The 14918-nt window shown below is 38.6% G+C and overlaps 1 protein-coding gene across 5 annotated transcripts in view; it reads right to left on the bottom strand.

Annotated features, from left to right (window-relative positions):
- Positions 1 to 3589: 3589 nt before the first annotated feature.
- LOC137002469 (piezo-type mechanosensitive ion channel component 2) overlaps positions 3590 to 14918 on the bottom strand; it is a 101285-nt gene continuing 89956 nt past the window's right edge. For all 5 annotated transcript variants that reach the window (XM_067362150.1, XM_067362147.1, XM_067362148.1 and 2 more), the window contains 12 exons: positions 14385 to 14517; positions 13305 to 13452; positions 12889 to 13100; positions 12446 to 12604; positions 12040 to 12187; positions 10172 to 10360; positions 9528 to 9620; positions 9087 to 9253; positions 7055 to 7186; positions 6859 to 6950; positions 6568 to 6769; positions 3590 to 4825 (listed from right to left, as the gene is read on the bottom strand). In XM_067362150.1, the coding sequence (XP_067218251.1) occupies positions 4573 to 4825; positions 6568 to 6769; positions 6859 to 6950; positions 7055 to 7186; positions 9087 to 9253; positions 9528 to 9620; positions 10172 to 10360; positions 12040 to 12187; positions 12446 to 12604; positions 12889 to 13100; positions 13305 to 13452; positions 14385 to 14517 (1928 nt within the window). In that variant the 3' untranslated portion in view covers positions 3590 to 4572. The remainder of the gene's footprint in view (positions 4826 to 6567; positions 6770 to 6858; positions 6951 to 7054; positions 7187 to 9086; positions 9254 to 9527; positions 9621 to 10171; positions 10361 to 12039; positions 12188 to 12445; positions 12605 to 12888; positions 13101 to 13304; positions 13453 to 14384; positions 14518 to 14918) is intronic.

Genomic DNA, 14918 nt, shown 5'->3' on the forward strand with positions numbered 1-14918 from the left:
CGGCTGGGTGGAGGCAGCAGGGGACCGCCGTGGCATGACTTGTCTGATAGCCTCAGCCTGCTTCTGTGCAGCGGAGAACTGTTGGGCACAGCTCTCCACCGCGTCGCCGAAAAGGCCGACCGGAGACACGGGGGAATCCAGGAACCGATGTTTGTCGGTCTCCGTCATGTCTGCCAAGGTCAGCCAGAGGTGGCGTTGATGGACTACCAAAGTAGACATCGCCTGGCCAACAGAACGTGCTGTCACCTTCGTTGCCCGGAGGGCAAGGTCAGTGGCAGCGCGCAGCTCCCCAAGCAGCTGTTGGTCAGGACCTTCCTGGGGCATCTGCGACAGCGCTTTTGCCTGATAGACCTGCAAAAGGGCCATCGCGTGCAGGGCAGTGGCAGCCTGCCCACAGGCACTGTAAGCTTTCTCAGTCAGACCGGCTGAGAATTTACAGGCCCGGGACGGCAGACGCGGCTCACCGCGCCAGCCAGCGGCCGTTGGACACAACTGCATTGCAACAGACCGCTCGACTGGCGGGATCCTCGCGTATCCCCTGGCTTCCCCGCCGTCCAGGGAGGTGAAGGCGGACGAGGGACCAGGCCCTGTACGAGCCCTATACGGAGCTTGCCAAGACCTGGTCACCTCATCGTGTACTTCCGGGAAGAAAGGCATTGGGGCGGGACGCTGGGTTTGACCAGCGCGACCCCCCCCCCAAGTACCAATCGTCCAACCAAGAAGGGCTGGGACAGGGTGGAGGGTTCCACTCAAGCCCGACGCACAAGGCGGCCCGGGAGAGCACAGCCGTGAGCTCGGGATCCGACTCGGGCAACGCTACCGTCCCGGGCGGCAGCGCGTCCGAATCTTCCTCCACCGAGGACTCAGGCTCACCTTCCGATGCAGCGATCGACATCCGATCCGCCGCCGGCGCACCAAAGGTAACGGCTGGACAGTCCGTAGAGGGCCCAGCGGAAACCAACGGTGGCACGATGAGTTGCGGTGCTGATGAGGCGGCAGGGGCCCGAGAAGCGTTTCCGCTCGGCGGGGAAGCCCTGACCGTAATCCTCGGGTCACCCTTCCTATACACCGCCGAACCGTCATTCCGGCCCGGGCCGGAAAAAACGGTCGAACGGGGCACAGGGGAGGGGACCCCCGCTTCCTGAGACTTCAGGAAGGAGAGTCTCGACCTCAGCACCGCGATAGTCATGTTCCCGCAATGGGAACATGAACCATCCACAAAAGCTGCTTCAGCGTGCAGAATGCCCAAACACGAGATGCAACGATTGTGCCCATCAGCAGGGACCAGGGAATGACCGCACCCATTAACGCACAGACGAAATGACATACTGTCAGGGTTCGTCTGTAAAGCTCTTTTAGAAGGGGAAAACAGTCAACTCGCTCGTGCCGAAGCACACAGGGAGTGACGCGATGTGCCAGGTACACCACTCCCTGGACACACCGAGGAACCGGCCCAAATCGCAACACACACTTCACTCTAGGCGTGTGCTGTGAAAACAGCAGTTGAGAGCTATAGCTCGGATCCTCGGGAGCTCGCGACCTCGCTGTAGCACCGTTACACCGGCACACACGGCTTGCTGTGAATCCTCTTCGAGGCAGTTTAGTTCACACAAAACAGTCTTCTTAAACAGGACACCACTGAATGGCTCCGAAGCGAAAGACAGAGTGCGATTGCATCTGCTTCCTATTTATATACACCTGTCGGGGGCGGTGCGCATTATGCAAATATCGCACGCCAATTCCATTGGCTTGTTTTAGTTTACACGAAGCTGATAGGGCTCTCTAAGCGATATCCCAATTCGTCGGTCACTACTGACGTACGTCGAACGTGACCGACTGAAAGGGAACATGTATTATTATCAGTGTTGAAAACAGCTGGGCTGCTTCATATTTTTGTTGGGAAATCTTACTGACCCCAAACTTTTAGTGTACATGAAAAAAAAGAGAAATACAGGCAACCAAAAGAGACCTTTAATCATGTGCTTTATTTGATGTCAATAAACTCCCATTTCCTGTTTCATTCAGGTACAGTTTTATTTCCTCCCATTTTTTGATGTTGCTGTAAAAGTTCTACACACATAAGGTAATGAAAGCGTTTCATGTCAAACATTATTTTTTCATTCATGCTACATTGTCTTTAATGCATAGTTCAGAGATGGACTCAAAACAATATTCAGTTCTCCTCAACCATCACCACAACACGATCCGCAGCGTGGAGCTCACGTCAATAGTCATATCACACATGATCCGATTGTAAATCTACAGCCTAGCGGAGACTCCACATGTATTTCCATGAGACCCTGATCCATAGAAAGCTCTTTCCTGAGTATGGCTGCCAAAGATGTACAATAAAAATGGATTTTATGTCCTTTACGGTCACCCCGCCTGTCGTATTGCTCAAAGTACGTAGTACAAATGTGAGTCAGATTATTCCCCATGTACAAATAACTTTCTGACGAGCACAACTCCCAGGCCTGGCGAAGCGTAATATCTCTACTGTAGTGATCTGCGAATCTCTCATGCCTTCAAGGATCTAGTCTAGCTGTTAATAACTAATATTTATTATTCACTTTCAAAACATCAAATGTTTCAACTAAAAGCAGAACTAACCTAAAATGCTGACGTTTCCTGACTGAAACCCAATGACTGGAACAAATTTTTCTTTAAAATATTGGCAAATCATTTTAAGTAATTGTTGCATTGAAAAAGTAACAATTAGCAAACAATTTACACAGAAATTCATTTTGCTCATATTCCATGAATTTATGCACACATTTGAACAAATTTCTGTGTAAATCATTCAAAGAAGCAAATTGATTTATAAATAAATGTACAAAGAAACATTCAAAATTCATTCCAAACAAATTTTTTGCGTAAATAATTCATAACATCACTTGGGTTTATGAAGAAATGCAAACAGAATTACATTCAAAATTCGTTCTGAACAAATTTCTGTGTAAATAATTCATAAACATAACTTAGATTAATTAAGAAATGTACACAGAATTACATTCAAAATGAGTTCTGAACAGATTTCTGTGTAACTAATTAATAAAATCAATTGAATTTACAAAGAAATGTGCACAAAAACATTCAAAATTTATTCTGAACAAATTTCTGTGTAAATAATTCCTAAAATTTACTTGGATTAATTAAGAAATGTACACAGAATTACATTCAAAATTAGTTCTGAACAGATTTCTGTGTAACTAATTAATAAAATCAATTGAATTTACAAAGAAATGTACACAAAAACATTCAAAATTCATTCGGAACAAATTTCTGTGTAAATAAATACTAAAAATGTACTTGGATTTATTAAAAAATATACACAGAATTGCATTCAAAACTAGTTCTGAACAGATTTTTGTGTAATTAATTAATAAAATCAATTGAATTTATGAATAAATGTGCACAAAAACATTCAAAATTCATTCGGAACAAATTTCTGTGTAAATAATTACTAAAAATGTACTTGGATTTATTAAAAAATATACACAGAATTGCATTCAAAACTAGTTCTGAACAGATTTTTGTGTAACTAATTAATAAAATCAATTGAACAAAAACTTTTATAATTTGTCCTGAACAAATTTCTGTGTGAATCATACATAATTACATGGATTTATGAAGAAATGCACACAGAAACACATTCAAAATTCATTCTGAACAAATTTTTGTGTAAATCATTCATAAAATCACTTTGATTTATGAGAAAATTTACACAGAAACATTCAAAGTTCATTCTGAACAAATTCCTGTGTACAGTTCAATTTACAAAGAAATGCATACAGAAACATTCAAAATTCATTAAAATTAGGCAATAACCAAACAATAAACTAACACAAAGTTGCTGAAACTGATTCATCGTTAATGTAATGTGATAATCTCCCTTAGTTATGAAAAAATCATTATAATTCCAATCACCATTATAAAACACCAAACGTCCTTTTTATGTCCCAAATCTGTGTTCATAAATTATAGATGATCTCCTTAAAGTCCCAAAGGAGAAAAGCTATTACTGCTGTGTACGTCCCTCTTCATACTTTGTTGTACATGAGAAAAATGGTTGATATCCCGTCGTTTTTGAAATGATCCGTATGTATTCCTGAGAAAGGTAGTGAATAATGATGCGTTTAGTTGATTGTACAAATTAAATAAGGCAAATAGAGATTGTCCCATAATTCACAGCGCCTCCTATAGGGCTTTGGTTCTGCTTCCTGCAAAACTGTTTTTGTCCTTTTCAGAATTCACAAAGACGTTAAAAATCGAGCCGAAGTCTAAAGTAGGTTCAGCATTTCCCCTCTTTATGCCCGCCCTCATGTCGCATGCACTCCCAATGGTCAAAGTCGTATTCAAAGTGGCGCATGCCTGGAAGCCCTGAAGTTCATCACTTGTCAAGCCCTTTAAAACACTAGCGAGTGGGTGAAAACCACACATCATAACTGCTAACGTTTCATCAGTTAGCATGAAGAACAACGGTTCTCCGGTTCAATCCGACCGAAGCTCAATTCCTGCTTTGTGCTTCTCAGGGTTAGTTTGGAGTTACTCCGAAGGTCACCGTCCTCATCTTCACTCGCTCTTCTCTCTGGTCCATTTGATCATGGTTTCTGGAGAGCGGTAGAGGAAGATGAGCTTGGCGTAGAGGTCTTCCTCCAGGTCCAGTTCGCCAGTCTCTCGGACCAGGAAGATGTCGGTGCAGAGCTTGAGGATTCGGTTCACGTTGGGGAGCTCTTCGAACATGATGGTGTGCGAGATCCCGCTGAAGAACTCTCGCACGAACTTTCCGATAACCAGAACCACCGACATGTACAGACCCATGATCCTGTGCACACGCAGATTATGCTTAACTCAACACAAAGCACATGAATTACATACAGTTTAATAATCGTGTTCATTTGGTTCAGATGTGCAACGTATCTGTTATATAGTGATTTTATTTTCATCGCATTGGTCAATTTTGTTTAATTGTTGAACTTATGTTATAATGTAGTGCCAATTTATATGGAAAAAATGACATTCAAATAGTGAACACTAATCACAAAAAAATGAGACTTATGTCTAAAGAAACGTTGAAATGTCAGGTTGTAAATCGTTTGTCAAATCGAAAACAAATATTCTCTGTTTATGTAATCTGAATGAAAAGAGAGACATGTTAGACGTCTGTGAGTCAGCTCATTATCCGCTAATTCGGCCACGCCCACAGAGCGCACAGATTCTGAGGCAATACATGTAAACATTGTCGCAATCGTGTATTTATTATCTTCAAAATAGTTTATCTGCATGTTGTAGCTATGGTTAGCGATCTCTGGACGCCTCTGTTAGTTCCTGGAATGTCACATGGTATGCCTGTTCTTCTAACAAGTCATTTATGGACTAAATGTGCACAGAGCGCCCTCGCTGTTAGTACTGTTAATTTTAGCTGTAACCGAGCATGACAAACATGTCCTTAGAGTGCATCAGTCAGGTTCTGGAAGTAAAAACTACAATCATTTTCGCCATTGGGAAAATTATTATTATAAGGGGTTTATGTAAAGATTGTTTTAAAGGATTAGTTCACTTTCAAATTAAAATTTCCTGATAATTTACTCAACCCCATGTCATCCAAGATGTTCATGTCCTTCTTTCTTCAGTCAAAAAGAAATTGAGGTTTTTGATGAAAACATTCCAGGATTATTCTCCTTATAGTGGACTTCACTGGGCACCAAATGGTTGAAGGTCAAAATTACAGTTTCAGTCCAGCTTCAAAGGGCTTTAAACAATACCAGACAAGGAATAAGGGTCTTATCTAGAGAAAACATCACTGATGTCTATACAGCTGGAATTCTAATGGAGGAGAAGAAGTTATGGTTAAAAACGTAAAAACTTTTTTTTTTTTTTTTTTTTAAGAAAATGAGTGATGGTTTCTCTAGATAAGACTCTTATTCCTTGTCTGATATCGTTTAAAGCCCTTTGAAGCTGCACTGAAACTGTAATTTTTGACCTTCAACCCATTTGGAGGCCATTGAAGTCCAATAGATTGAGAATGTTTACATCAAAAACCTTGAAAATGTCTTTTCGACTGAAGAAAGAAGGACATGAACATCTTGGATGACATGGGGGTGAGTAAATTATCAGGAAATTTTAATTTGAAAGTGAACTAATCCTTTAAGTTCAGTTTTGAAGTACTGATTTATGTATATTTCTCTAACTTATATATATTACTCTAGCTGTTGTAAGGTACACAGTATTGTACCTTTGTCTTTTTGTCAGATTTTCATAAACTTTTTTGCATCAAATCAAAGTTTGTAGTGTTGTGATTCAGCTCGTAGCTGATTGTGTTGGTTCATGGCTTATAACTCTTTAATCAAGACTTTTTTAAAAATTCCAATGGAAAAAATGTATGAAAAAATACTTCTGGAACCAGCGTCGCTGAAAAAGGGTGCGGTGTGGTTTCTATTGAGAAGAAAATCCACCTCCACATAAATATGTATGTATCTTCTAATGTTCTGATTGGCCACAGTTTTTTCCCAATAGGGAAGGCAGAAAAATAACCTGTGACTGTGTCACGTCACGACTCTCACTTACCCATAACCAGCCAGAAAGCCTAGACTGGGTGGACTGACTTGGTCACTGAAGATGTAGATCTCCAGACCAGATTCGTTTTCATTCTTGAATTTAGTTAACAGCCCTTGTTCTGTCTGATTCACAATCCACCACTCCTGAACACCCCCTGAGCTCTCTTTGCTGTTCTTATGTAAAGAGAGACTGATGTCCATGTAACGTTTGTCTTAGGGAGGAAGAGTAAAGAGAAAGAGGCATGTTGACAGCTGTAGAAAAGCATAGCAATGTAGCAAAGGCATAGATAATGATGGATACCTTGTCCACTACCGGGGTAAAGCTGGTCAATAGGCTTGGCATTAGAGTCGCTTGGTGCTCTGATGTATCTTGGAAAAATATTTTTGATGAGCCTTAAAAAAACATTAAAATTTATCATTCAGCTAAGGAGAAAATTGTAAAGAAAAATATACAGACTGTGATTATTTCATATTATCATTTATAAGCTTAAACTCACACTGGAACTTCTTCGGTCATTGTATTGTCATCATCTATGAGTTGTTCCTTTAGTTTATCTGTGGTTTCTTTATCCAGGTCAATGGAGTGTTTTCCTGTCGCAAATTCAGCTTTGGCACCTAAACTGAGGTTCCTAATGGACAAATCCAGAAATACACACAGAAATTAATAAACTGAATACCTCAGTCTTTGTCATATGCTTTATATCTCTCAGTTATTATCGTTAAGTAAAACTTAAAATAATAATAAAAAATAAATAAATAAAAACCATCTTGTTAATTGAAAATAAAGCTGAAATAAAATTGTTGAAATAAAGCTGAAATAAAAAATAAATCTTAGATGAAAAAAAAATATCTAAAAAGAAATGTCAACAAACTGAAATAAGAATATTATATACAATACAAATAGTGATGAATATATATATATATATATATATATATATATATATATATATATATATATATATATATATATATATATATATATATATATATATATTTTTTTTTTTTTTTTATTTGTTGTACTGCTTTTAATTGATAATTGTAAAAAAAAAAAAATCATTACAGTAATAAATTACTTTATTACAGTAATGAGAATCTAATGATAATTGGGAAGGATGAGAACACCTCAGATTTATGTTTGCCCCCCCCCATTAATTTCACAATTAACAGTATATTGTGAATATTAAAGGCCAGTATCACTGATACTACTGCTACTGATGTCTCAATGAAATTGATTTCCCGCCCCAATTTTAAACATTAATTATAGCCATTCAACATTACAGTGTAATTGTAATGATCCCAGTGCTGTGTCTTTTGTTTTGTATGGAGTTTTATGTTGAAGTAACTTCTCAATTATTGTTTCCATGTTCTCTTCCTTGCTGTCATATTAGTTGTTATAGTTAGCATCATTGAACACACCTGAAGTTAATAAGCTACTCATTGTTCTGTGTATTTAAGATCTTGGTTTTCAGTTGTTTTGTTAGTTGTTGTATGCTGTTGGTGGAGCATGTTTGTATTTTAGGTCTGATGTTCCTGTTTATTCATGTCGAGTTTTGTCATTAAATGTGCATGCAAGTGGATTATCTTTCTGCCTCGTCCCTCAGTGTTGTTACAGAAATAATTGAAAGCAACATTTATTAGGCTTCAAAAAAATATAAATATATAATTTTTAATTTAAGTTATTTAGAACAATCCTCACATAAACCCCCAATAAATGTCATATTTACCAATATATAGAAATTGAATAAAGGTATCAAACAGTTTGCTCAGCATAAATTATAAATTAAACATAGGTTAATCCTTATTAAAGCTACAAAAGTTCTTTAGTCCAGAGCAGTGAATAATTTTCTGTTACCTTTGTTCTTTAATTTAACATTAGTGTCAGACATCAAAGCAACTGGTTTATTAGGCTGCAGTGACTAAGAGCCGCCGCTGTGAACATGACGCGAATCTGACGTGCATCTCTTTATGATGCATGTCACTCTTGATGGTCATTTAAGACTTTATTTAACTCATTTAAAGGTGCCATCGAATGTTTTTTTACAAGATGTAATATAAGTCTAAGGTGTCCCCTGAATGTGTCTGTGAAGTTTCAGCTCAAAATACCCCATAGATTTTTTTTTATTAATTTTTTTAACTGCCTATTTTGGGGCATAATTAGAAATGCGCCGATTCAGGTTGCGGCCCCTTTAAATCACGCGCTCTCCGCCCACGGAGCTCGCGCTTGCCTTAAACAAAGTTTACGCAGCTAATATAACCCTCAAAATGGATCTTTACAAAGTGTTTGTCATGCATACTGCATGCATGTGTCGGATTATGTGAGTATTGTATTTATTTGGATGTTTACATTTGATTCTGAATTAATTTGAGGCTGTGTAAAACGGGGCCTGCATAGTTTTTGAAAGTCTCTATTTTCAAGGTTCTAAAAGCTGGCCTAGTGTAAACTGCAGCTAAACGTATGCATTTTAATGAAAACACACTAGTGTAAATGGGGCCTAATTGTTCTGTGTAAGCTGTGATGTTGAACTCTACCTCTGTATGGACCAGGCTATGGTGAGAGGGAAATTACTCTCATTAAGCATTTTAATGAGGTTCTCCTTGCTTGGGGGGCTGATGGTCCAGAGCGAGTTGGAACTTCCTTCTAGTTTTGCTATTCTCAAATCCTCATGAGTATAAGACTCCAGGAACATCATGGCATTCTGCAGGAGACACAAGCATCTACGTTAAACAGTCAGGGATGCACAATTTATCAGTACCGGGCAATATTAGTTTTTAGTCACAATGCAAAATAAAAAAAAATCTTAATAGTATTACAAAATAAGCTGATCAGTTGATTATTCAGTAAAATATTGGTGATTATTATGGGCCTCAACAATCAGCTATCTGAAATAATTTTTGTATATCAGGTGCATCACACACAAACAAAACAAAACAAAAAACACTGTGATTTAATAACAAAAAACAGATCCTTACTGCATCATTGATGTAGACATTTGTGAACCTTTTAAATTCTTCCTCACTGACATTTTTTATATGGTTCTGCTGGGCACTCATTGTGAAGATCGGCTGGAAAACAGAATGCAACAAACATAAGAACAGAAAAAAGTAAGCCATGTTGATTATCATATGATATGCACCCTGAGATTTGTTTTTGAGTTTTGATTTGTTTGAGTTTCAGAACAGACAATATCTCAAATTGTGTTCAGATTTGGCAAGATACCAAAGTCTGCAATAAAAAGTCTAAAATGACTAAAACTAAAACAGAAAGAAAAATAAAACTGAAGCTAAATGGAAAACAAGACTAAAACTTAAGCTAAAATTAAAACGAGAAAGGAAAACATAAAAATCAAAGCTTATTCAAAATATTAATAAATAATTTAATGGTACATGAATAATATTAAAATATCGCTGCAGAGATCTCAATATGAACTCAAACATTTCTCATCACATGATCTGGGATGCCTTCCAAGCTCATTTTAGCTCTATTACTACTCATTTCGGTCTATTTTGACTTCTTAAGAGAAACAGCACTGAGAGCAATTAAATTTGACTTTTTTTCCTGAAATGTGAAATGAGAATGCAAATGAACAGCACGGCATCTTTAATGTAAGGTGCACCTGAAGTCCTCCGAGCGTGAGCGTGATGGACACGTCCAGCGGACTGTTGACCACTCCTGCCACAGATTTGACCAGAGACATGAAGAGCAGTGGGAACCAAACGATGCAAATCAGAAGCATCACAATCATGCCACCCATTCCATACTTCACAACCTTCTTCTTCTTCTGCCCGCGCGGCTGAGGGTTTCGCTGTGACACGACACAAACAACTGGTTAGGATGCTGCCTCAAGCCCAAAGTATAGTTCAATTGACGTGTACGGGAGGGTCAGCACCATCAGATTTTTTCTAACTATGGGTGCATGGGCATTTAATTTTTTTTGCAGTAATTAGTTTATCCACAAGGTGGCAGCTATGCCCTGGGGGCATCGATTCACAAGATAATCAAAGAAAAACTGCATAAACAGAACAGGCCGGAACACAAGCAAGCTACAGCGACGATGGAGGCGCACATAGATGAGAGATTGCAAAGAGGTTAGAAAGTACCCTCATTTGCACATCTCATGAAAGAATACAAAGATGTTTACATGGGTTGTAACTCATGGCGTGAGATTGCTCAAAACTATGCATGCGTTGAACACCTGTGTATGTGTACAAGTCAAATGAAGTATACTTTCCAAGGCTGTGCATTCGACTGTGCACATACACTAAAAAAAAAAACTAATTTTACCCAGGGCTTTACGCCCACATGATCAGCTTGCAGTTCAAATGAGGTACGTATTTTTTTACGTACAGTGCCCAAGTTAAGAGCATATACACTGCACTACCTTTTCACGCAAGAGAAGTACCTTTTTAAGGTGGCCTAGAACCAGTTTTTACAAGATGTAATATAAGTCTAAGGTGTCTCCTGAAAGTGTCTGTGAAGTTTCAGATCAAAATACCCCATAGATTTTTTTTAATTCATTTTTTTAACTGCCTATTTTAAGGGGCATCATTAACTATGCACCGATTCAGGTTGCGCTCCCCGCCCCCGAGCTCTCGACTATAATATAGTGCATTTACAAAGTTCACACAGCTAATATAACCCTCAAATGGATCTTTACAAGATGTTCGTCATGCATACTGCATGCATGCGTCGGATCATGTGAGTATTGTATTTATTTGGATGTTTACATTTGATTCTGAATGAGTTTGATAGCGCTCCGTGGCTAAAGCTAACATTATACACTGTTGGAGAGATTTATAAAGAATGAAGTTGTGTTTATGAATTATACAGACTGCAAGTGTTTAAAAATGAAAATAGCGACGGCTCTTGTCTCCGTGAATACAGTAATAAACGATGGTAACTTTCACCACATTTAACAGTACATTAGCAACATGCTAACGAAACATTTAGAAAGACAATTCACAAATATCACTAAAAATATCATGATATCATGGATCATGTCAGTTATTATTGCTCCATCTGCCATTTTTCGCTATTGTTCTTGCTTGCTTACCTAGTCTGATGATTCAGCTGTGCACAGATCCAGACATTAATACTGGCTGCCCTTGTGTAATGCCTTGAACATGAGCTGGCATATGCAAATATCGGGGGCGTACATATTAATGTTCCCAACCGTTACGTAACAGTCGGTGTTATGTTGAGAGTCGCCTGTTTTTCTGAGGTCTTTTAAACAAATGAGATTTACACAAGAAGGAGGAAACAATGGAGTTCGAAAATGTATGTCATTTCCATGTACTGAACTCTTGTTATTCAACTATGCCAAGGTAAATTAAATTTTTGATTCTAGGGCACCTTTAAGTTTTTTGCGACTTGTTTGAGTAACTTAATATATAAATCTATATAGAAGTAATTAAATGAATGGATTTTGGACTGAGCAAGTTTGTTGAATTTTTTTTTAAATTATTATTATATTTAAACTCTTACCTTCTCAGACTCCCTCCAGCATTTTAGGATGAAGATGTGTGCATAGATGTCCTCCACACAGATCCAGCTAGACAAGCTGAGCGTTGTGTCCGTCCACACCCAATCCATCACGGCTCGCAACTCCGTCAAGAACGGGATCAGACGAAACCTTGAACATGCAACACTTACTAAGCAGGTGTATCCGTTATGTACAAAGACCAACTGGTTTTCTTTTTAAAAAAAAGATTGGTTGACCGATGCCAATCATTTAAAAGATACCAAATATCAGCCTTGGCAATTTTTTCATTTGATCACTATTGGCCGGTTTCCACATTTGACCACTAAAGATTTATAGATTCTGTGTCATTCCACATAAAAATAAACATAAATTACATACAACATCACCCTATAAACTGCTGTTTCTCACCCCTGGAAGAGGAAGAGGTTGAGGTAGTTGTAGCTCTTGGTAAGGAAGTTTCCCAGTATGCGAGTCGGATATCCACATCGGATCTGATACGCTGACAGGCCGAAGTAAATGCATTTCACAAAGTACCACAGCTGAGCGATAGTGTTCTGACCGAAGCGCCTGCACAGAGGAGATGAAACATGTGTTAGGACATTTACAGCATTAATTGCAGTACTGGCTAACTTTTCATTCAACAGTGTGAATTTGAATTGTCCACCCATACATCCATCCATATAGTTTGTCTTTTGATAAAAATACCCTTTTGCTACTGAAAATAATATTTTTGTTAATAAATTGCAAAATGATGTCAAACTGTAACAGACCAAACTTTTTTTTAAATCTAACTCAAATTCAAATTTCAGTTCTGCATCCTGTTTTGTGTGGAATTCCCAGCATTCCTTTACCTCTCTGTGATTGCCGGTAGGATAAAAAACATCCAGAAATGGATGCCAAACACCAGGACGACCTGGAAAATCACTTTTCCCGTCACTGTCTTGCGGAGGTACAGAGCGCGATCCACCACCATCGTGCTGAATTGGATGAGAACCATGACGAGGAACGGCCCGGGAACTTGGTCTTCTGACAGGGAGGACGTGATATCACCTCCCTGATGTTTCTGTGAGCCAGAGCAAACAAACATCAACCGCATGTCAAGAAGAACCGAGGCTTGTTTACTTAGATCTGATCTGAAACGTTTCCACTACCTGCATAGGCAAACTGCATGCATAATTACTTTTTATTAAAATCATTTTCATTTACTGTCCTCAATACTTGTTTTTTTAATATAAATTTCTATTTCATAACATAATTTAAAATTTACCCCAAATGCCGAGAAGCCAAAGACTATAATGATGAAATCAACGGTGTCTGCTAGAAACATGAAGACGTAAACATCCGTCACGGCGTTGTACTCGGGATGGATCAGGTTATAGTAAAATTGACGGATGGGCTGATAGATCTTGACCAGTCTGAAGAGAGAAGATAAACAGAGACTGAAAAGATAGACTAATAAAATATATTAAAAATATTAGGATAAAGAATGAAAGAGTGCATATCAATCAGCCAAAACTGTCAGCTTAAAATGTCATACTTAAATGTAGAGCATTACATCCGCTCTCCACCAGAGGGCACTCCTCCCATCTTCTTTGCTTTCCCATCATGAACTACATTCCCCATAACCCATTGCATGGACTCATTATGGTCTGATTAATTCCACCTGTGTGTGATTAACCCATTTGTGTTTGCTTTTATAAGCTAAGTGTTTTCACTCAATCATTGCGAAGTCTTGTAGGTGTTGCACTGCATTTCTGAGCGCTATTTCTGGTTTTGATCTTCTGCTTGTCTTCCTGGATTTCACTGTTTGCCTGTGTCTTGAAAAAACTGATCAGAGATCAGGTAAAGCCCATAGACACTTGTTCTATAGTTCTCAGTGAATCTACATGATTCATGGGTTCAATTTATCATTGCCCTCTACCGGTGAACCATTGAAATTTCAAACTGTTTTGAAACGTTTCGAAACAGTGATGACGTAATGAAGCCTCGTTTACTAAAATGATGTGACTTTGGCAGTTTGATACACGCTCCGAATCACTGATTCAAAACAAAAGATTCATAAAGATTCTGAGCTTCATGAAGCAGTGTTTCGAAATCGGCCATCACTACCTATGCCTGTTATATGGATTAGGATTGTGGATTACCCTCAACAGGGCTGCTTTTAGAGCTTCAACCCAAGTCCGGAGCAGTACGTAACAGAGCAGCAATTATTTTTTATCCAATGGGAATTGGTTGGATAGTTTAAAGTGTAGGGCCCTATGAAATCCATTTTAGGTTTTTTTAGGAAGAAAGAAAAATCAAGGAAAAATCAAATACATTTGAATTCTTTTCCCACACATGCACTCACTTTTTGAGCAGGTAAACCTTTGCTTTGATGAGCTGCTCTCGGACCTTCTCCATAATCAATTCTTTCCGGCTCTTCTGCGGCACTTCTGGCTCACTGTTTTCTCTACGAATGCTGTTCCGTGTGCTCGTGCTGCCTGTGAAAAAAACCAGCAACCAAACGTCACCACAGTTAAACCCGCAGCAATGCTTAAAGGATTAGTCCACTTTTAAATAAACTTTTCCTGATAATTTACTCACCCTCATGTCATCCAAGATATCCATGTCTTTCTTTCTTCAGTCGAAAAGTTTTTGATGAAAACATTCCAGGATTTTTCTCCTTATAGTAGACTTGAATGGGCACCAAATGGTTGAAGGTCAAAATGAGTTTCAGTGCAGCTTCAAATTGTTCAACACGATCCCAGATGAGAAATAAAAGTCTTATCTAGAAAAACCATCGCTCATTTTCTGGAAAAAAATTAAAATTATATAATTTTTAACCATAAATGCTCATCTTGAACTAGCTCTCTTCTTCTTCTTCTTCTCCTCTATTATAATT

Source organism: Chanodichthys erythropterus, chromosome 16 (genome assembly GCF_024489055.1).
Source record: "Chanodichthys erythropterus isolate Z2021 chromosome 16, ASM2448905v1, whole genome shotgun sequence".
NCBI lineage: Eukaryota > Metazoa > Chordata > Actinopteri > Cypriniformes > Xenocyprididae > Chanodichthys > Chanodichthys erythropterus.